Genomic DNA, 24,336 nt, shown 5'->3' on the forward strand with positions numbered 1-24,336 from the left:
CATATGGTCGAAGTTATAAAACTTCAAATATATAAAACAAAATAAAAGAACAAACCCTAAACTAAGGGTTATAGGCAAGGGGCTGCATCCCCCACACCCCCAGGTCTTTAACTGTACCAACTCCGAGACCGCACTGTAATGCGATAAAGGGAAGATTTCCCATTACTCCACTGTAGTGCGATCTTGGAGTTGGTATATTTAAAGAGTGGGGGGGTGTGGGTGGGGGGGGGGTGCAAGGGGGCTTGCTCCCCTGCTTTAACCTTTTAGGTTGCTTTTTTTTTTTTTTTTTTAACTGTTCGAAGTTTTATAATGTCGACCATATGATGTCAATCATATGGTATTCGAAGTTATAAAACTTTGTTTATATAGTATCGACCCACAGCCAACTGGGTACTTGTCTGCAACTGTGAGGACTCCAGCAAACAGGAGTAAGTATAAGAATGCCAAGAAACAGAAAAATGGTAAAAAACGGACTGAGGTAACAGAGAGTTTAAAACACTGGGCTGACTGCAAAGAAGTTCTGAGGATGGTACGCGTGAACGTCACCTTTATTCCTTACCCTGTGCAAGGAGTGTGCAGGTGAAGTTCAGCATACCTTAAAGCAACAGTAGACTTTGGTAAACTGGCCAGATGATGGGCTTCATTACAGGGAATCCCATTTGTAAGGAATACTGCAGCAGTGAATGTAAGGACATCAGAAAGTCTTTCTTCCCTGTTTAGGCAGAATGTTGTGCTTCAGAGCTGCCCCACATGGGGCCCGGGGGACTTTCTGGTTCTTTGGATCCAGGGGTTTCCTCGGATCATGTGGGGGGAGCCTTCGACAGCCACACACTCGGGTCCAGCCATTCCTCCCTCAGAGGCACCGGAGTCTATCTCGGAATTATCGTTTCCACACAAGACGTAGAGACCCAGAGTCTCAGGATGCCCCAATGGGCAAACCCTTCTCTTCCGAAACTTCTCCGGAATGCCCTTCTGAAGAGGCCCCTCATAAGAGATTATGCAAGAGGAAGCATTTGGACTCCCCACAGGACTCTGTCACTTCTGACTCAGACCTCGATGACTCAGAAGGGTCGCTGCGGTTGCCCTCTGAAGATGTCTCCTTTGCAGACATCTTACAGATCCTTAAACAGAGCGGTAGCTGGAAGCCCATCACCCCTTCTGATGAGGAATCTGTTCACCTGAAGGCTTTTGGGTCTCACCCTTCCCCCACTTGGGTGTCTCCGACTTTTGACGAACTCATGGAACTGGTTTGTCAAAAGGAGTGGGAGTCTCCAGACACAGTGGAACCTGTCTCTAGGAGGTCAAATAAATGTATCACTTCTCCGGAAGACAAAACTTTTCAAATGAAAGGTGTCCCAGTAGATGCTATGGTGGTGGCGGCAGCAGCCCACCAAAAAGGAATGGTCTGAGAGGTACATCCTCTGTCCATCCTCCAAACAAAGACTTGCGCATGGTGGACATGTACATGTTTTCTTCAACGATCTTCACACTCAGGTCACTGAATTATCTTATCCATTTCACTAGGCTACAGAGAGATCTCCTGAAGTAGCTTGGAGACACTCTCCAGGGTTCAGTAGCTGTGGGGATAACAGGTAAAGTGTCCACCCAGCTTTCCACCCTTAATTCAGTAGTGAACTTGTCCATGAGGCTTGTTTCTTATGCAGCCAATGGAGTGAGTAGGTCAGCAGGTTCAGGAATTGCCCTTAGGAGACATTCCTGGATGCGCTTGTGTAACTTTGCGGAACCCTTCAAGTCATCCTTTATTAACACCCCCTTCAATGGCTCGTCCCTGTTCGGGCCTAAAGTCAAAGAAACACTAACCAGGTGTGAACAGGAAGGAAAGGCTCTCTCTACTGTCCATTTTTCCACACCTTCTAGACCCTATCCCAAGGGTCAAAAGGAAGGGAAAATGTGGTTTCAAAACTCCCAGAGAGCCTTTCAAGACACACATGGTGAACCTTCCTCCAGGGGCAGAGGAGGAAGTAATAATGGAAGACGCCGGCCAGGTGACAGAGGCGGTCTGCAAAACCAGGGAGACTGAGAATCTTTCTTTGGTAAACCCTTTTAGTGCTCCTGAAAGAAGGCCTGCCTGTCCCTCTCTGGAGGCAGTCGGGGGTTGCTTATCTTTGTACCTAGATGCCTGGCTAAAAATAACAAAAGACAAGTGGGTACCAAGTATCATATCCAGAGGTTACTCTATACCCTTTTCCATGCCACCCCCACTAATGAAAAGGATTCTGGACGTTCCACCCAGTCACAGGAAGCAAGCAACCATAGAAGTTCAGAAATTGCTAGAAAAAAGAGTCCTCCAACCGGTCCCCGCAGACCAGATAGGATCCGGGACTTACTCAAGGTTTTTTTTAGTTCCAAAGAAAACAGGGGACTGGAGACCTGTACTGGATCTCAGCAGACTGAACAAATAGTTTCATAGGTTGGTACTAAGCTATCGGCCCTAGGTCCTATACAAGCCTAGCCATAACAGTTCCCTGGCTATTTCTTCCCACAATATTTACTTCCCTGGACCCCTGTCTAGCAGGGCGACTGACGTGATCCCCAGGGTAAAGTTCCTATCTGCCATCCAGTCGTCAAGGTTCCTTTTGAAGAGAGGCAAGGTGGCGCTCTGCTTGACATGTATGGGCAGTTTATTCCAGAGTATGGGGAGTCTCTGGGTCAGGAACCTATCCCTCCAGCATGTTTTGTTCATTGTGATGACAAGGTTTAGGTCCCTGAAGCGTGTGGCTCCAATGGATTGGGATTTCTTTAAGTGTAGCATGTCCAACAGCTCTGGGTTTGACTTGGCCTTGTATGCTAAGCAGAGATCGCCTCTGAGTAGACGATATGCTACAAAGTATAGCTGGGTTTTTTTTTAGTCTGTCAGCATAGGTCATCTGCTTTAGGCCTGTGGTTCTTTTAGTGAGGTGTTTCTGCGGCCTTCCCAGTTGTTGCAGATGTCTTGTGAGGTACATACCAAACGGGACATTGTACTCTATGATGGGTCTAATGAGGGATGAGTACAGTGGGACAATGACTACCTTTTTTCTGGATGAAAAGCCCTTGTTGATGAGGTGTGCCACATAGAAGGATTTCCTGACTGTTGTGCTATGTGGTTATCGAAGGTGAGACCACTGTCCACCTGTGTTCCTAAGTCTCTTATCACACTTTCGGTGTTTAGTGTACTGCCACCTATGTGGTAATTCATGGGTACATGTTTTTCCACAAAGGGGATAACTATACACTTCTTGGCATTGAGCTTGAGCCCATGGCTCTGGCACCAAGCATCTGTAAAAAAGACAAAGTTCTGGATGGTTACACTGCAGTCTATACTCCCTTTTCTGGGAAAAGACAATTGGATGTGCTCTGTAGACCTCCAGGATGCATACTACTACATAAAGATGGACAGGCCATCCAGGAGTCACCTACGCTTTAGGCTGGTAGCCAGTCATTGCCAATTCCGAGCGCTGCCCTTTGGTCTCACTACAGCCTCCAGAGTATTCATCAAATGCATGGCAGTGGCTGTGGCTCACCTGAGGCATTCAGGATTCCGAGTGTTTCCATATTTAGACGACTGGCTCCTAACCGCCACCACCAATCATCTACTTTCACAAGTAAGAGACACCACCTTGAATCTCTGTGCTGATTTAAGAATTGCACTAAACTACGAAAAATCTGCCTTATTGCCGTCTCAACATATCGTTTTTATAGGTGCAGAGTTGGACACTATTACAGTGATGGTAAAACTTCCACCAGACAGGATACAGACCCTTTGAGCACAAGTTCGAGACCTCCTCTTAAAAACATAGACTAAAGCAAGGACAGTTCTCAAAGTATTAGGCACAGTGGCAGCAGCAATTAATTAATGTAATCTCCCTAACCCGGATGCACATGAAATTCTTACAGTGGCTTCTATTCACCCAATGGTCCATGCAGGAACTTCCAATGTCGCATCAGATAATGCTAACAGAATCTTGCAGGAGAGACCTACGTTGGTGGTTACACTCGGATCAAGTGACCTTAGGTCGTCGCTTCATTCTCCCATCTCCTCTAGCCACAGTGACCAAGTGTGTGGGGGGGTATTATCAGGGAAGGACAGCCCACGACAGATGGCAGGATCAAGAGGCCCATTTGCATATCAATGTCCTAGAGATGAGAGCGGTGCTTCTGGCATTGCAGGCATTCCAGGCATTCCAAGACTATCTCCCATTAGGAACAGTTGCAGTCCAAACAGACAACATGTCAGTTGTTTGGTATATATACAAACAAGGCAGAACCAAATATATTACCCCTTTTGTTGAGAGGCACTGAGAGTATGGCAGTGGGCAACTTCCTCCCAACGCTTTCTGACAGCAACACACATCCCAGGGAAATCCAACGAAATAGCAGACAAACTCAGCAGAGCAATTCTAATGCCTCATGAGTGGTCCCTGAAACAAGAAGTGGTGGAAATGATTTTCCGAAAATGGGGCCAGCCTTGCTGCTATCTTTTTGCCACGTCCATGAACACAAAATGCAGCAGCTACTTTGCCCTAATCCCCCCCCCCCCGAGGGGGAATCCCCAAGGGGTGCACTTGTACGGGCCTACTTCATAACATTGAAATTTCATAACGTTGAATTTCATAACATTGAGACCATAACATTGAAAATTTAAAACACTGAAAACCCAAAACATTGAAGACTCAGGACATTGAAAGTGTGCTTCATAACACTGAAAACTACATTGCACAAGTAAATAAGATCCCCTCCACCTACAGCACCTAACTAACAAACACACTTTATAGTATGTTTCTGTGGGGGGGGCAAGCTCCCCTGCACCCCCCATTTGGGGGGCTCTGGCCCCCACACCCCCTGTAAATTAAATGTATCAACTCCAAGATCGCACTACAGTGCAAAAAAGTTAATTTCCTAACCTCAGTGTGACTTTTCAGTGTTTTGAGTTTTCAGTGTTTTGGGATTTAGATGTTTTGGTCTCAATGTTATGAAATTCAACGTTATGAGATTTGTGTTATGAAGTAGACCCACTTGTACACGATTGGCCCCTGGGTCTCTATGCTTTCTCCCCTTTTCCTTTGATACCCAAAGTTCTTCAGAAAGCCAGTGTTTTGGGAAGGTCCTTAATTCTGATAGCCCCTTACTGGCCTTGCTAGATTTGGTTCCCCTTCCTATGGCTTCATCTTCAGGAAGAGCCTTGAATTCTGGACCCAGTACCAGATCTCCTGATCCATTCATCAGGGGCTCTCCATCCATCCCTTCAGACCCTCAAGTTGACAGCTTGGCTGATGTAATTCGAAATATAGCCAGGCTACAAAACCTTTCATCTGCAGCACACCATATCCTGATTTCTTCTCACAAGACATCTACGAGAAGATTATATCTCCGCAAATGGAACATATTTTCAATCTAGGCATTAGAGAATCATACTGACTGTTGTTCAGCACCTATATCTTCCTTTATAGAGTTCTTGATGAAGCTTTTTAATGAGGGAGCAGCTGCAGCTATATTCAAGCACAATTAGCAGCAATCTCAAATTTTCATTTTGGGAATGAAGGACCAAGTAATATGTCCCATATACTATTAAAGGCTTTTCTAAGCAGCACTAATCTTTTGACACCACCCCACTACCACCATAGAACCTGAATTGTATACTATCCAGGATAACCCCCCCCTTTTGAACCTGCGTCATCATGTGACTTAAATTCTTTAACATGGAAGACCATTTTCCTAGTGGCCATCACCTCAGCTAGGAGGGTTTCGGAGTTACAAGCATCGTCTATTAAATGCACATGTATATTGTTTCTCAGTGACAGGGTGTCACTCCAAACAAACCCAACCGTTTTATCAAACGTATGTTCAGAATCCAACTTGAATCAGTCCATAGACTTACCAGTCCCCCCCCCCAACTATTTAATAAGGCAGAGTATATGCTTCACCGACCTGATGTTCATAGACAGATGCATTTCTAATTACACAGAACAAAAGACTTCAGAAAAATGGATCAACTGTTTGTTTCATTGTCAGATTGTAAAAAAGTAAAAAACACCAAGCACAAACAAACTGAATAACAAATTACTGAGCAAAGTAAAAAGAAGGCACTCGTAGTAATAGTTAAGTGCTTTCCGTTTATGATAGTTCACAAACTTCTTCAGACAGATACAAAATAACTGGAACACATTTAAATACAATTGATTAACCAATCAACAAGAAAGTTAAAAAACACACAATGTAACCACCCACTTTTAAAAACAAGTAGCTCTAACTATTATCAAGTTAACATCACTCAAACAATAAAAATACATTAAAAAACAGATTAATTAACTTAACGAATTAAACTTTTAAGCTTTAGAATACTACTTATAGTACATCCTTCATTTAAGCCAGGAAGACTATAAGCATTCAGCCTAATTTGCCATGTAAGTTCTAATTCATCCAGTCTAAGTACATCTGGGCCACCTCTTAAATTACTACACACTTGGTCTATGACAATGAACCTAAAACAATGATCAGGGCATTGTTCAACATGTTTAGCTAAGGCGTTTTCGAGCTTATGTTTCCTAATTGCATACAAGTGCTCGTAAATACGGTTGCGGAGCTTCCTTTCAGTTTTGCCAACGTAGTAAGCTGGACAATACTGGCACATAGCAAGATAAACAACCATTTTTGAGTTACAATTATTTCTCCATTTCAAATTAAAATGCAAGTTGTTAACACAAAATCTATTAGATTCCAAAATATAGGCACAGTAATTACAAGCTTGGCATTTATACATGCCTGGTGTTCTGGTTAAATTCACACTACTATTTTCACAATATGCTTTAAGGTTCTTACCTCTTCTATAAGTTACTAAAGGACGTTCACCTACACTTGAATGGACAACGTTGTCACTTTTAAAAATGTCCTAATTTTTTCTCACAATCTTAAAACAATGGCTGCTGTTTACATTGTAAGTAGTTATAAAAGAAATATTGTACTGATTAGTTTCATGTTGTTGGACCTCAATTTCATCAGTAGAAGTGTTGGTAGATCTATTTGCACTAATAGAACAACGCACAACATTGTTCAAAAGAGGTGTATAGAATTGGGACTGTCGTTTCAAGGAGACCTCATTTATGATTTCATCAATCAAAAGTTCTGGGTAGCCACGGGCCAGGAACATTTCCTTAATGAAATCACATTCACTATGGAAGGCATCATCCACAGTAATAATACGAGCTGCACAGACCAATTGTCCTTTAATAATAGCCCGTTTCTGATGGAACAGGTGGCAACTTGAATAATGTAACATTGAGTTACAATAAGTTTTCTTTCTGTGAATAGAAGCTGTGTATCTATCAAGTAAACAGTCCTTAGAAAGGGTAATGTCCAAGTAAGCTATAGAAATAGAATCAAAAGTGTGTGTAAACTTTAAAAAGGAAGTAGTAGTATTAAAATAATCAACTAGTAGTTCACTACATCCTACATCACCATCAAGCAGTATAAAAATATCAAGGAACCGAGTGTAAAAAATAATATGGTCCTTGAAATTACAGTTGTTAAATACATACAGGTGTTCCCAGTAGGCCATGACCATATTGGCCACACTGGCCCCACAGGGTGAACCCATAGCTACTCCGATCTTCTGGAGAAAAACAATCCTTCAAAAACAAAAAAAATTATTGTCAAGAATTAAACCAAGTAGTTCCTCAACCAATAAAATTTCATCTGAAGGACACCCCTGAAGCTTTAAAATTTCATTAACCCATTCAGAAGCTAAACCATGTGGAATATAGGTATGTAAATCTCTTACGTCAATGGCCAAAAAGTTGAATCTAGGCTTGAATTCTAAATCATTTATGTTCTTTAAAAAAGTCTATGAATCTTTACATATTTGTTTTATATTAACCAAGTACTTTTGTAGGATAGAATCGACCACTTTAGCACATGCGTAAGTGGGAGAACCTCTACTATCAACTAATGGCCGCATGGGTGGATTTTCTAGACTTTTATGTATTTTGGGTATACCAAATAAACAAGGAAATCTAGGAAAAGTAGTGGACATGTAGTTATAAATAGTTTGAGTAATCCTCCCCTCAATAAACAACTCTTTAATGACATTCTTAATTAAGCTATATGCTTTGTTGATTTCAGACAGGGAACTCTCAGAATAAGAGGGGGAATTTAACAAGTTAGACATCCTGTTAGAATAATCAGAATTGTCAAAAATAACCCCCCCCCCCCCCCCTTATCAGGCTTACATATTCTAATGTCATTCATTTTTATAAACTTAAGACAATCCCTTTCTTTTTGAAAGTCCTTTTCTTTATAAAAACTAAAATACTCAAAATGCTTAGACAGTGCTAAGTTGCGGATATCGAGTTCACAAATCTGTTCAAAGACTTTAATTAAAGGATTTAATGGTGGATTAAAGGTGCTCGGTATTCTAAATTGGTGAAATTCACTGGTGAGGGAGTTACCCATCATCATGTTTAAATTAAGTTTTCTAGTATACAATTTTAAATCAATAATAGTTCTAACTAAATCTAATCTTTGAGGTGGAACATAAGTATAGCCTTTAGACAGTAATGCTATTAAATCAGACGAAATGTCAATTTGAGAAAAATTGTAAACTGTGAAATCACCACTAATGTTAGTTAATAACACAGGGTGTTTAGTTCTAGAAACTGAATCTTCTAATACTAGTGAAGCATCAAGATTAACAGAATAATCAAAAGGCACAATACTATTATTTAAACCAGTAGTAACAAGTGGCCCTTCAGGTTCACAGTCAGCGAAAACACTAGTATAAGTGAAAGGAGTAGTACACAGGTCACAACTTAGTTGTTCTTCTGTTTTCTCTTTTGATTTATATGGCCAGTTTGTTGCTTCTGCCTTGCCCCTAAAAAATTAGGGTTATTAGATCGCAAATTGTAGTGCCCAGGTTGATTGACATGTTGTACTGGATCATTTCTATTTGATGTAGATTGTACTAGTCCATCATGAAATGACCCATTCAAAAAAGGTTGCTGTACTTCATGCTGGTTATCTACAGGCACTACACTTTTACTTTTATTGAAGTTAGAATACCCTTGATTTTTAGCACCTTGCCAGGTTTGAGAAACAGGAGGTCGAGGATAAGCTAATCCATCATTATAGGCTTTCAAGTCTCTGTCCAACTTTTTAACCTTATTTGCCTTAAGCTTGTTAAGATAGGAATCGATACTGGAGAAAATACGGTTGTACTCGTATTTATAATGAGTAAACTCATTGTCAATCTTAATTTGTCCTCCCCGCGGTTGGGTGGACGTTCGAAAGACATGCATAAATGGGCGTGCCTTCATTGAAGGTTGAACATCGAGCTGGCACCTCGGCTTTCGTCAAAATCTATTGCCAATCATTAGCGGACCGGAGTTCTGCTGTGGCGACCCCTAACCGGGAAAAGCCGAAAGACAACAACATTAAGAGAAGAAAACACCATCAAGCTCTGACATGGTTTGTTGATTTCTTGAACATTAGATTCTGTCAAGTACATACGGGCTCCTCTTCCTTTTCTTGTTTCCAACAAGGATCAGTTCCTATTCTCTTTTCATCAGTAAATTTCCTGCTGACCTCCCACACATTTGAGTAATTTTATATGCTGATGATGTGACAGCTTTGCTATTCATTTTGTAGAAAATACAAATGTGAGAAACACAAATGCATGACTATAAAAGAATAAGTAGACAAATGAGTGACAATTGTGAAAGTCACATTTGGTTGAATCAAGGTTTATGTAGTGTACATATGTAGGCGTATACAGGGAATTGAATGTTTTACTGAATGTAGTGGTTTTAATAATGTGCAGGCCTGCATAATAGCAAGTAGTGTGTATGTGCGACTGTTTGCGGGTTATGTTGGATAAGGGGATAGATTTAATGTTGTGCCTGATTAGGGTTGTGTATGTTTTGTGTCCTTTTGTCTTCATTAGTGGTTCTGTTAGCACACAAGTAAAGTGGATCAGGGGAGTGAACCCCTACCCTTGCCCCTCATCCTATCAATTATGTTCTAAAACCCCATTTCCTAACAGTACCAGTATTGACAATACTAAGTCTGGGTTTTGTAGCTCTGATTTACTGACAGTGGAAGAGAAGTTGTGGAGAAACATTTGTGTTTTTGCTCTTATGTGGGCACTTAACACGTGTTTCTCTCATTAATATGTTCTGCTAAAGATGATATAATTTGTAGAGCAAATTCCTGTAACCCTACAGTAAAGACTTACAAGATCTAGTTAAAGTATCCAATTGACTAGTTGAACACAGACTAAATCCTAAGTGCTAAAAAATAAATAAATACATGATATTTGGAGCATACAAGAAATTGTCCATAGTCCACAAACTTGGCACATCCTTCAAAGTCAAATGGGACCCATTGAAACTGCCCCATAATTCAGACATCTTAGTGTCTGGTAGGATCAAAGCCTTACCATATTCATGTTACCAAAGTTAAAATTAGTAAACTGTTTTTTTGACAACAATCCCACTTCTTGTCTTCCTGAAGGTGGAATGGCAGTCAGGAGATGTGTACGACTTGCTCTTCTGGAATGTAGGCTTCTTCTTATGTAAATTTATATATGTATATAATGTACACGTGCATACAAACACACATGTATATAAAACAACTCTATCTGCAGTATGCTGTCTGTAATGTTTACAGATTAACTACTATATGCCCTTGGAAAACATTGTTGCTCCACTTTTACAAAAGCAAAAATTGTGCTGTACAGATGATTCTTTGTTGGTTATGGCTTCTCAAATTGTAAATCCCTTCAAGTAAATTTAAAATAGGTCTCCTCCTATTCTAAATTCAGATTCTTTCTCAAAGTACAGGAAGCCCACTACAAGTGCTTTTGCAACAGCAGCATTACCTAGAAATCTGTAACATGAGTCAGTTATTCTAAATAGTATATAACAATCATTGCCTGCCCTCAGCCAATATAACAGCTTCTTTCACTAGCCTTTATATCTTTGCAGACTTTTGAATTTCATCCGTATTCAGTTTTTTCATTTTCTAGACTGTCATTTTCATTTTGCACTCTTCGTCTTCTTCAGTAGAAGATCCTGCAAACCTTGACTGTGCACCGCATGACCTGGGTTTGAATAGCAACCCAGGTTACTACAGGACTGAGGTGCAGAGGGATGGGAATGAATGGCCAGCGATGCCTCGCCTGTCTCTTGGAGGAGAAAATTGGCTTGGTTACACTGTGTAAGAGCCATTTGGTAAAATTCCATGCATTTCAGGTCTGTACACAGGGGCAAGACAAGGCTTGAGCCCAGCCCAGGAGCATTCTCTTCCAATTTAACATTTGGTATATGTGGAAGCAGATGTTTCACATTAGACTTGGCATAGAAGGTGTTAGTACTGAAGAAGATGCACCAACGCATCCAAAGCAGTGTACTTCTTTCACTGCTGGATTAAAAATCCAAACTGCATTTGAACTGGGCTTTTTTGAATGCTGACTGTTGATTCATAACATAATTGGTTCATGTTTTGCAGCCAGTAAGGGGAGGATTGTAAGCATGTAAAGTAATAATTCTAGCTCAGTTAAAGATGGCTACCTCTCAACATCATCTCTCTGCTAGTGTTTTAAGAGAAGACTGCACAATTCAGATTCCCACTTGAGACAAGTCCCCCCACAGAGTGACATGGTTGTACAGCTAGTTAGGACAGGGAAACAAACTAACATTACTAATTGTTTGTTGATTTGAGTTTGTTGTCAGGCTGGAAATTTGCAAAAAAGCTATGGACAGTTATGAAGTGGATGCATGGACATATTCCTAATAGTGTTCACCCCATCTTCTAATGAGACCCATCTACATTTCAGCAGTTTGCAGTGGTGAATAGCTGACTACTAGCTAGGGGATTTTTAGACCGTTTTTCCGGGAGTTTAAAGTTGGCAAGTGTCCTGGAAGAAAGGTAATTTGTAGTCTTATGTAGCACGTTTTAAAGTCTTTGATGGTAATTTGAACATCATCTCATAGTTTTGTCTTTCTTCCCCAACAGGTATTCCAAGATCAAACTTGGTGCACACAAACTCTGTAAGGGGACACAAGGACTGCTTTGAAAAATGTCACTTGATAATAAATCAAGACCGCCCCCGAGCCAAAGTATCCCAGAGTTCATCTGGTGGAGTAAAAAGTGCTTTGAGCAAAAAGATAAACTGGATTATTCAGTATGCACAAAATAAAGACTCTGACTCTGCTCATGACTCTTCAAAGAATGCTGGGAAATCCCAACAACCACTGCTAAATTACGGACATGCAGCAGGTAGACAGTTTCTTCCTTCACTTGACTATCAAGTTCCCAAGTACTCCTCTAGCTGGCCTTCAGGTTTCTCAGACTGTGCCCAAGGCGTATTGGATCATCATGGTTCTGGCAAATATAGTATTGGCATACTAAGTACTTCTGATGCTGAACTCCATGCAAAAAATATTTTGTGGGCTAGTGAAAACAAATCTCAGAGAAATCAACCTTCCACAGAGCAGTCCAATACAGCAGTGAAAAAAAGGACGATGTACCACAGCAAGGAAGAGTGTAAGTAGTTGTCATTTAATTTAAGAAGTCAAGTCCTGTAATTTGTCAAATGCAGTCGCGCCTTTGTTATGATGAATTTCATCATACCTTTACAGAACAAAATGTATGTGAGCACGATGTCAAAGCTGTTTCATGCCTTCTGGCAATTTGTTTTGGCGATATTTTACTTCACTGGCTTACTCTGAGTTTCGTGCAGGAGTGTGTGTGGCACGGATGGTTGATAAGCGAACCTGCATATGAAATGAGGCATGATTGACATGCCATTCATAATAGCTGGTGTTTTACTTTATTGAGTCTAATAAGGATTTATTCTAAAGAAGACAGTTTTTCAGTTGTTTGCCTTACAAAGGTATTAAAGGCATTTACCCAAGTAATAACATTTCTAGAAAAAAAAAAAAGATTTTAGAGCAGACCTATCTATCTTACAGATTTCTTTCCGACCATAAGGATGGACAAGACAATAAAATGTTGTAGCAGAAATAAGGTATTCACCTCTGTTAGACAGGCATGGTCTATAATGAATGAGTTTAGTAATCCACTGATATAAACATAAGTAAGACAGCTGCTCCAGTGTGTCAATGTAAAGGTCAACCCAATTACTATTAAAATTACCAGACAGTGCTCATTAAGACCTGGCATTTGTCTGAACTTACTGAAATAAATTGATCCTCCAAGAAACACATACCGAGTAGTCAAAACAAAGGAATGTTGGCCCACATATCCTAATTTAGCATTTAACATGTATTTATCCAAGTGATATGAAAAAGTTCAGGAAAAGTACATTTCACCTCAGTAAGTCGTCATCACAAAAACTTTTAGTATCAGCAGTTGTCCTGGGTGTTGAAGCTCCTGATATACTGCTGTTAAAACAGAATATGAATAGCACATATACTTAGAATAAATACTCCATCAGAATTCTTTGAGGCTAAATACAGTGCAGTTAAGTAAGTCACTGAGCTATGTTGTTATCAGAACTATTACTTGCAGTTTTTGTGATTCATACATCTCGCCAGCCAAAACCCCTTTTCCCATTTTTGCACATAAGGTCGGGGTGTCACTTCAGCTGTGACAATTTGTGATTCATACCATTTTGCAATAATTTATGGTTCGTCCCTGTTTAATTTCTCGGAGTCTTTTGGATTGCCAACACCATGACTGGAATGGGCTGCAGAATGTTTTCTATATGGCTACAATTATTAAATGTCTCAAAGACAAATTACATGACACATTTGTATGTCTGTGTCCCGGGGTCTAAGATGCTTAAGTGGTTGATCTGAAATTGAACAAAAGTAGCAATTCTTCATAGTGTGCAGTCCTTTTATCATCCCTCACATTTCTATTTAAGCTGTTTTTAAGTGTGCACAATTTTCACAAGTATACCATTTAGTGCATATTATTCGGCAATATTTTACTATACATAATAAATATTAATTACTGTTGCAGACAGTCCGCTTGAATATTCAATGCTTAACCGTGACGTCAAACACCGCAGGCGGGGTTTGGGTGGTGCTTGCTACTGTGCATCTGGTGAGCCAGTGAAGTAAAATATCTCCTTTGTTTTTTATACTAGCCTAGTTAAAGGACAATTCCATCTCAGTTTCTGTACCTCATCCAAGTGTTTTTCCTTTTATGTTGACAAATTTATTTTTGCAGACATTGTCAAACTGTGATTTGTCTTAAGTCATCTGATCATAGCACTAACAGACAACCTGTATTCCACCTTTTTTTGCACAGGGGTCTTGTGCTCTATTTCAACAGATTGTACAGATCTGATTTGAAGCCTGCCAGGCTAGGTTTGTGAAGTTTAAGCCTTTATAGTCATAGATGACTGAGCCTGTCAGCCAGGGAAAAGAGGGGCAGCTTCACACTTTAGCAATGCACTACAAATTGAAGACATAACTAAACGTCATGGTTTACTTGCTTTAGAAGGTGTAAGTATACCAAGGAAGGCATTTTAACAGTTTGCAGTTAACATAAGTCCGAGTGAGTTTGTGAAATAAGAATTTTGTTTTCAGAAGCAGTCTGAAGAATCCAGTGATTGATGAGAGTGCTGATGTTCTTCGTGTTTCACTGTTGCAGTCATTACATTTGGGTAATCTGCTAGCAGGTTGTCCTCAGTCGGCCTGAATTCCAAAGTCTTGGGTCCTGCGTTGGTTGCTGTCTTCTCTTCCATGACGTCAGGTCGTCACGGGTATAAAACATGCAGCTGACGACATTTTCTTTAGTTTTTCCTGTATATACACATGCATCAATATAAACCTTACCTTCATTTACAAGCAAATACACTACATAGATTGTAGAAGATAGAGAAGGAAAGATAAACTCCAGAATGACAGGGGGATGGCGGGAGGGTAACCTGAACTGCAACAGTGAATACACTCGAACATCTACATTTATGGTAAGTGTACATAACTTAAGCCGCGGTGGTGCAGCGGTAGCATTGTTGTCTCACAGCAAGAGCCTCTCCCATTCAATTCTCGGCTGGAGCGCCTTCTGTGTGGAGTTTGCATGTCCTCCCCGCGGTCGTGTGGCGTTCGAAAGACATGCGTAGAATGGGCGTGCCTTTGTTGAAGGTTGGGCGTCAAGCTGGCACCTCGGTACCATAAAAATCTACTGCCAATCATTAGCGAACCGAAGTTCCGCTGTGGCGATTCTTAACTGGGAAAAGCTGAAAGAAGAACAAACTGTGGCTTAAGGCTGAACATTTTGAATGGAATACTGTTCCTCTAGTGAGCAACAGTTACTTATGTAAGTACAGTTACTGATGTCTTCAGAACGTTTGTGTAGTTCTTCTCTTCATTCAGTGCGTTGTGTTTATAGATTTTGAGTGGGAGAGCTTTTTGAACATGAAGTTCTTAAAGACTTTACTGGCTTAGAAAGGTGAGAAATTAACACCTTTGAAGTAAGTTAGAGTAATATTGGATAAAATTTGTCCCTGATTTTGGTCCTTTGTCTATAATTCTTGAGCAAAAAGGTTGAGTTACGGAAGAGTATTTAGGGCATTCTTTCAAGAGGATTCACTCAGGAGGATAGCTTGTCACTTGTCCTGAATGCAGTCCTAGATGTGAAAGTTATTTATTGTAACAGTAGATTTGGATTAGTAGATCCATCATTATGACCAATCCCTGTTTGGTCCAGGCAGACTTTTCCAGTTTAGTGGTTGTATGTTGTTGGCGGTGTTGGTAGCTATTCAGCAGGGCTGTGCCTTACATGAGGCTTCCGTACCTGAAGTTCAGGTCCTTGCGAGACTGGTGGATTATGGGTAAAGTTGTGAGACTTCAGTAGCCTGCAGAAATTCACAATTAGGATATGTACCCGCCATGTTTTTTCTTGATTGTGATGATGATGTACCTGCCATTCCAGATGTATAGTAAGTGTTTAACTTCACTGTATGTCAGCATACATTCTTAATTTGCCTCCAGTCCATTCACTCTTTTTAACCCACTTTCTGAACTCAGCATAATCCACTACTCTGTCTCACACCACTGTCTTTGCCCTTGTTCTGCTGTTCTCCCCAGCCTAGACACTACAGTGGTATGCAGGCCAGGCACAATATGGCAGCCTGGTGCGTTTGCTTACATTGTCTCTTCACCTGTCTGTTCTGCCAGCCTGCAACTGTCTTGTCATAACCATATCATCGCAGGACGAGGTTGTGTTTTCACCCAGCCTTGGATCTTTGTACCACTGCATGTGACACTGTTAAACTTGAATAGCTGCTTAGTTGACGGGTATTTCTGTATCTGGTTTTAAGGTACTCAAACAATGTAGAATTCTGTTCTGAAAACTGACTCTGTGCTGGATACTGTTGTTGCTGGGCATCTCGAGCAAACTTGCAATAGTTTAAGATAACTGGAGGCCTATATTTTGTCAGAACTTTGGTTGTTCTTTTTATCAAGATATACGTCATCACGTCATCATTGATTTTGGATTTCCATAACCGATAGGAGGGCAAGTTCTTGATCTCTGTATTTCACTGTAATATTTTTTTCAGAGAATTTTTCCATTTGCATACACTGCTTGCTTCCTTTGTGGCATCTCAATTTTATGCTAGAAAAATGGAATGCTTCTGTTTGTTTTTGCCATTCGTCACCACAGAGTTAAACTTTACATCCAGGATAATGCTGTCACTTAGCTTGGATAGTTTACAGATGTAGGCTACTGTGACTGGCATTCTAAACCTAGATTTCAATGTCAAATAAGGAACACTTGGATGTTCTTTGTGCTTCACTGTTGCAGTCCTGAATTATGGGATTTTCCTGCTTCGGAAACACTTGGTTGGCCCAACTATCAGAGTAAAAAAACTCCCTCCTCCCTGAGCTGGTGGGTGCCCTACTCTGACATCAGAATGGTTTGGTATAAAGGCAGCCAACCGACACCATGACATCTGTCTTTGTTGCCATTGGAACCCTAAGCAGTTGTGAGTGCATCAGTTTGTCCACACCGGAGTGAGAAATTTTTCTAAAGCTAAGTACCCCATTGAGGAACTCTCTTTTCTCCATGATTCATGTCAGATAAAGTTAATAACCATGACAGTAGACACAAACCACAGGCTAAGAACCAACACAGGAAACAAAACAAACCAGTCGCTCAAGGAAAAATGGACCAATTTAATGCACAAACACAGGTTAGGTGCTTTCGTCAAAGCAGATCCACAAGACTTCCTCAGAACAAAAGGAAATGATCACCAAAAAGTTTAAATATCCCTCCCACAAGTCATATGTAAAATAACATCCAATAAAAACACATACAAATCAACAATTGAAACAAAACCATATATACATATGAAAATATTGAAATATTAAATATAAAAAGATCTCAAGTAAAAAACGAATAGCCACCTAATGGATAAACGCTCCTTTGCCAAAACAGATAAGAAAGTAAATTCAGAGTGGTGGTAGGCAAGGAGCGAAGCAGAACGTAAAAATATCAAAAATCCAGTGACAAAGTCAATCCACGACTATGAGTACTGAGCAGTGAAACTCTTTATTGGACAGACAAGCGCTTTCGCTATAAGTAGCTTCTTCAGGTCTATTACTGTAATTATTATTATTATTGTAATAGACCTGAAGAAGCTACTTATAGCGAAAGCGCTTGTCTGTCCAATAAAGAGTTTCACTGCTCAGTACTCATAGTCGTGGATTGACTTTGTCACTGGATTTTTGATATTTTTACGTTCTGCTTCGCTCCTTGCCTACCACCACTCTGAATAAAAAGATCTCAGCTTTAAAACACTTAAAATAGAAATATTTTCATTGAGTCCATGAAAAACACCTGCACTGAGTCTGATTTGCCATTGCAACTCTTTAAGTTCTAAAATTTCATTCCAAGGACCCTCTTGGGATCTCTATTCATGATCAATGGCAACAAACCCAAAAACGTGATCACTGTTTTCAAAAACATGTTTTGCAAGAGCATTATTCATGTTAACCTTTCTAATATCAAGGGAAAGTTCATAAATGCGTTCCTTGAACCTATGCTGAGTATTTCCAACATAGAAACAATTACAATTTTTACACAAAGCTAAATAAACAAGGTCCCTAGTATTACAATTATTAAAGAAATGTATAGAAATCCTCTTTCCATTTGCATAGACCTTGTTAAGTTCTATTAAAAACCTACAGTAATTACAAGAACCACATTTGTGGGTACCTTTCTTTTTGTAGAGACCCATTTATTGTCTTGACCTACTCTTTCCAATATTTCTTTAAAACCTCTCCCTTTTCTGTAAACCATTTTTACTCCCTCTTTATAAACCCCTTGTAGTTCTTTATAAACAGAAAAAACATGCCAGAATGTATTCACAATTTTAAACATTTTTGAACATTCTGGGGTATATGTAGTAATAGAAGAAGCATGGGAGCCTACACCAAGCACTTATCTTTTGGCAGCACCCATAGGGGGAAAATTAGCACTTTTTGCTCAAAATTGGCAGTTAATAACCCAGGACAAGTGGGTACTAAACATTGTATCACAGGGATACAAATTTCATTTCCACACTCTGCCAATGGCAAATGGTTGGCCAGATCTGCCAAAAAATCAATGGGCAGAGGCACAGAAACAGGTTGCATCCCTCATGGATATGGGGGCCATTCAGACAGTACTAGATCAGGAAAAAGAACAAGGTTTTTACTCGACTGTTCTTGGTACCCAGAAAGGACAAGGCCTGGCGACCAGTACTGGATTTATCGATTTTGAACACATACCTGGACATTCCAAAATTCAGAATGCTGACTTTGCAGCAGCTTCTTCCCATGCTGGGCAAGAATGCTTGACTGGTGACTTTAGACCTAAAAGAGGCATACCTGCATGTCCCAGTAAGACAATCGTGCAGAAGATACCTCAGATTCAAGGCTGGCTTAATGCATTACCAATTCTCTGCACTGCCCTTTGGCTTATCTACTGCGCCCAGGGTCTTTACAAAGTGCCAGGCACCAGTAATTGCATTTTGCAGACAAAAAGTATACAAATATATCCTTACTTGGATGACTGTCTCATTCAAGCAGAGAACAACGACACTCCTCTTCAACACCTGGCGTTTGTGAAAAGGCTTCTAACATGCCTAGGGTACACAATAAACGAAAATAAATCACAACTGGTACCCTCTCAAAAGATAACATTCCTGGGTGCAAGCTTGAATACAACTGCCCAGATGGCTTACCTCATGCCAGACAAGCAAAGGCAACTTACTACTTACTTCAAACAGATGGCAACAAAAACCCAGTTATCAGCAAGACAAATTCTGCAGGCTCTGGGCTTCATGGCATCCTGCATCCTACTTATTCCATATGCAAGACTGCATATGAGGAAACTTCAATGGTACCTAAAAAGTTTATGGAGTCAACATTCTCACAGTCTGGAAGCAATGATTCCTCTCATTCCCTGCCTACAACAGGAGTTTCTATGGTGGGCAAAGGCATGTCACCAAAACATGGGATGGGCCTTCACTCTCCCCCCTGCCAGCCAAACCTTAACAACAGACTCATCGGATTATGCCTGGGAGGCCCACATGGCAGGAAGATGCATTCAGGGCATATGGACCCAAAAACAAATGCATCTGCATATCAACCAGAAAGAGATGCTAGCTGTTCAACATGCCCTAACAGCCTTCAAGGACTTACTTCATCCAGGACAACTACTGATAAAGACAGACAACACCACAGTCATGTGGTATATAAACAAGCAAGGGAGCACACACTCATACCCCCTTTGCAGATTAGCCATGGCGCTGTGGGACACAGCTTTGTCCTACCAAATACATCTTCAAGCTCAATTCATGCCAGGAAAACAAAATACACTGGCAGATGACTTAAGCAGAAACCTTATGGATCCTCACGAGTGGAAACTAAATCCACAAGTCTTCAGCATGATAACAGAGAAATGGGGGAGCTCATATATAGATCTGTTTGCCTCTCCTCAAAATTATCAGTTGAAAAGTTTCTGCACAAGGACTTATCACAGACAAGCATGGAAAGTGGATGCCCTATCCTTCAGTTGGAAAAACCTATCAGTTTACGCCTTTCCTCCTCTGCCTCTTCTCCCCAAGGTCCTCCTAAAAGTCAGACAAGAGAAACCAAAGATGATACTAATTGCCCCGGAATGGCCCCACCAGTACTGGTACCCAATCCTAAGGAACTTGTCTCAATACCCAGCTTGGACCTTGACTCAAAGTCCTCAACTACTGTCCCAGCAAAACAATCAGATCCTGCACATTCAACTACAGACACTGAACCTGGCAGCATGGCTGATCATGTAGTTATACAAACAACACCTCTCAGTAAAGCTGTGATGGATGTCATTTTGGAAGCCAGAAGGCCTAGTACTAGAAAATCTTATGCTAACAAATGGAAGAGATTCTGTGCTTGGAATCCAGCACAAGGAACTGATACAGCAGAACCAGATATTCCTCACATATTACAATACTTAACTGAGATGCTTGATAAAGGCCTATCTTTCTCATCAATTAAAATCCACTCCTCTGCCATTTCGGCTCATTACATATCTCGCGGTGGTGGTGCTGCGGTAGCGTTGACGCCTCACAATAAGGCAGTGTCCCGTTCGATTCTCAGCTAGAGTGTCTTCTGTGTGGAGACGTGCGTGAATGGGCGTACCTTTCGTTGCAGGTTGTGCGACAGGGCCGGCAACTTGGCACGTAAAAATCTACTGCCAATCATTAGCAGACCGGAGTTCCGCTGTGGTGACCCCTAACCGGGAAAAGCCGAAAGACGCAACAACAACAATACAGATCCACCAATTTTTTCTCATCCTTTACTAAAGCAGTATCTTAGAGGAGCCAAAAATTTAAGGCCTCCTAGAAGATCACCATTACCTGCATGGGACCTCAATTATGTGTTGGAAGAGCTCACGCTGCATCCATTTGAACCAGCTGCTACCGCTGATATAAAGTTCTTGTCATGGAAAACAGCTCTGCTACTAGCAATTAATTCAGCAAGAAGAGTATCAGAGCTACAGGCCCTCATGGCTATAGAGCCTTTTATCATATTTTACCCAGACAGGGTGTCTCTGAGGACAAATCCTACTTTTATGCCTAAGGTGGTTTCCAGTGTGGCTCTTAATCAAACAAGTCATCTGCCAACCTTTTATCCAAATCCGCAGAACAAGGGAGAGAGAATTCTGCATTCCTTGGACGTACACACGCTGCTAAGATTCTACTTGAACGGGACTAAAGCTCTAAGAAAAACTGAGCAATTACTAGTGTCGTATGGTACAGGATCAGAAGGAAAGGCTATTACAAAGCAGACAATTTCAAAGTGGATAAGCCACTGCATCCATTTCTGCTACTTACACCATGGTAAACCTGTGCCCAAGGGCATTAGGTCTCATTCCACCAGAGCTGCAGCTACTTCAGCAGCTTTTCTCAGAGGAGTACCAACCAAAGACATTCTAGAGACTACTACTTGGAGTTCTGTTCACATCTTTACAAAGCATTATCATTTGCCTCTCTACTCTAAGTCCAGGGCAGGCTTTGCCACTGCAATGCTGCAGGGCCTTATAGCCGCACCTAAAGCTGTTTAGCTCCAGCCTCCCAACCATAACTTTGGGATTCTACCCAAATGTAATGACTGCAGCAGTGAAACACGAAGAGCATAGTACAGTTGTGTACACTTACCATAAATGTAGATGTTCGAGTGTATTCACTGTTGCAGTTCAGGTTACCCTCCCGCCATCCCCTTGTCATTCTGGTGTTTATCTTTCCTTCTCTATCTTCTACAATCTATGTGGTGTATTTGCTTGTAAATGAAGGTAAGGTTTATATTGATGCATGTGTATATATATATATATATATATATATATATATATATATATATATATATATATATATATATATTTTGCTACCTTTTTGGGGGCACCTAACATCGGGGGCAGGAAAAACTAAAGAAAATGTCGTCAGCTGCATGTTTTATACCCGTGACGACCTGACGTCATGGAAGAGAAGACAGCAACCGACGCAGGACCCAAGACTTTGGAATTCAGGCCAACTGAGGGCAACCTGCCAGCAGATTACCCAAATGTAATGACTGCAACAGTGAATACACTCAAACATCTACATTTATGGTAAGTGTACACAACTGTACTTTGCAAGTAAATGCAGATAACAAGGTACCTAAAGTTGTATTTTCTAAACCATGAATTGTTATGGGGTCCACAAAGTACAGTGTAGGATAGAGAACTGAACTTGAACGTATGTTTTCTGAATGGCAACACTCCTCTATCTGTTTTGGGGTGTGTAGCAAATATTAAATCCTAAAACACATAGAGTGACACAGAGAGGTTAACATTTTGTAAAGAGCCAGTATGTAATATTGTATGTATGTTTCTGGCTGGAGTTATCCTATCCAGAAGGTGTTTGTTACAACCTTTGAAGTGCTTAAGAACACAGCACCCGAAAGTATTTGATTAGTTTCAAGAGTTGCTTGAAGTATTTATTGGTCATTGTTGTACTCTGTGTGGGTATACTTTAATGAGAGGAATTTCTTCTGAACCACAAGGTAATGGTTTGTGAGTCATATTCTGGAGGAAGTGGTTTCCCATTTGGGGAAGTTGAATTTTGATACTTTACTGTGGCTTAAGCCGCTGTGGTGCAGCGGTAGCATTGTTGTCTCACAGCAAGAGGCTCTCCCATTCAATTCTCGGCTGGAGCGCCTTCTGTGTGGAGTTTGCATGTCCTCCCCGCGGTCGTGTGGCGTTCGAAAGACATGCGTAGAATGGGCGTGCCTTTGTTGAAGGTTGGGCGTCGAGCTGGCACCTCGGTACCATAAAAATCTACTGCCAATCATTAGCGAACCGAAGTTCCGCTGTGGCGATTCTTAACTGGGAAAAGCTGAAAGAAGAACAAACTGCGGCTTAAGGCTGAACATTTTGAATGGAATACTGTTCCTCTAGTGAGCAACAGTTACTTATGTAAGTACAGTTACTGATGTCTTCAGAACGTTTGTGTAGTTCTTCTCTTCATTCAGTGCGTTGTGTTTATAGATTTTGAGTGGGAGAGCTTTTTGAACATGAAGTTTTTAAAGACTTTACTGGCTTAGAAAGGTGAGAAATTAACACCTTTGAAGTAAGTTAGAGTAATATTGGATAAACTTTGTCCCTGATTTTGGTCCTTTGTCCATAATTCTTGAGCAAAAAGGTTGAGTTACGGAAGAGTATTTAGGGCATTCTTTCAAGAGGATTCACTCAGGAGGATAGCTTGTCACTTGTCCTGAATGCAGTCCTAGATGTGAAAGTTATTTATTGTAACAGTAGATTTGGATTAGTAGATCTATCATTATGACCAATCCCTGTTTGGTCCAGGCAGACTTTTCCAGTTTAGTGGTTGTATGTTGTTGGCGGTGTTGGTAGCTATTCAGCAGGGCTGTGCCTTGCATGAGGCTTCCGTACCTGAAGTTCAGGTCCTTGCGAGACTGGTGGATTATGGGTAAAGTTGTGAGACTTCAGTAGCCTGCAGAAATTCACAATTAGGATATGTACCCGCCATGTTTTGTCTTGATTGTGATGATGATGTACCTGCCATTCCAGATGTATAGTAAGTGTTTAACTTCACTGTATGTCAGCATACATTCTTAATTTGCCTCCAGTCCATTCACTCTTTTTAACCCACTTTCTGAACTCAGCATAATCCACTACTCTGTCTCACACCACTGTCTTTGCCCTTGTTCTGCTGTTCTCCCCAGCCTAGACACTACAGTGGTATGCAGGCCAGGCACAATATGGCAGCCTGGTGCGTTTGCTTACATTGTCTCTTCACCTGTCTGTTCTGCCAGCCTGCAACTGTCTTGTCATAACCATCTCATCGCAGGACGAGGTTGTGTTTTCACCCAGCCTTGGATCTTTGTACCACTGCATGTGACGCTGTTAAACTTGAATAGCTGCTTAGTTGACGAGTATTTCTGTATCTGGTTTTAAGGTACTCAAACAATGTAGAATTCTGTTCTGAAAACTGACTCTGTGCTGGATACTGTTGTTGCTGGGCATCTCGAGCAAACTTGCAATAGTTTAAGATAACTGGAGGCCTATATTTTGTCAGAACTTTGGTTGTTCTTTTTATCAAGATATACGTCATCACGTCATCATTGATTTTGGATTTCCATAACCGATAGGAGGGCAAGTTCTTGATCTCTGTATTTCACTGTAATATTTTTTTCAGAGAATTTTTCCATTTGCATACACTGCTTGCTTCCTTTGTGGCATCTCAATTTTATGCTAGAAAAATGGAATGCTTCTGTTTGTTTTTGCCATTCGTCACCACAGAGTTAAACTTTACATCCAGGATAATGCTGTCAC

General features: G+C 40.8%; 1 protein-coding gene across 1 annotated transcript in view; it reads left to right on the top strand.

Moving 5' to 3' along the window:
• The window catches only part of CCHR1.PART0H21orf91 (chromosome chr1.part0 C21orf91 homolog), a 593,157-nt gene that overhangs the window by 372,610 nt on the left and 196,211 nt on the right, over nucleotides 1–24,336 (top strand). Inside the window, exon 3 of the mRNA XM_044068793.1 lies at nucleotides 12,007–12,537. Within this exon, the coding sequence (XP_043924728.1) occupies nucleotides 12,007–12,537 (531 nt within the window). The remainder of the gene's footprint in view (nucleotides 1–12,006; nucleotides 12,538–24,336) is intronic.

This window comes from Protopterus annectens, chromosome 1.part0 (genome assembly GCF_019279795.1).
Source record: "Protopterus annectens isolate FY-2018-M chromosome 1.part0, PAN1.0, whole genome shotgun sequence".
Lineage (NCBI taxonomy): Eukaryota > Metazoa > Chordata > Ceratodontiformes > Protopteridae > Protopterus > Protopterus annectens.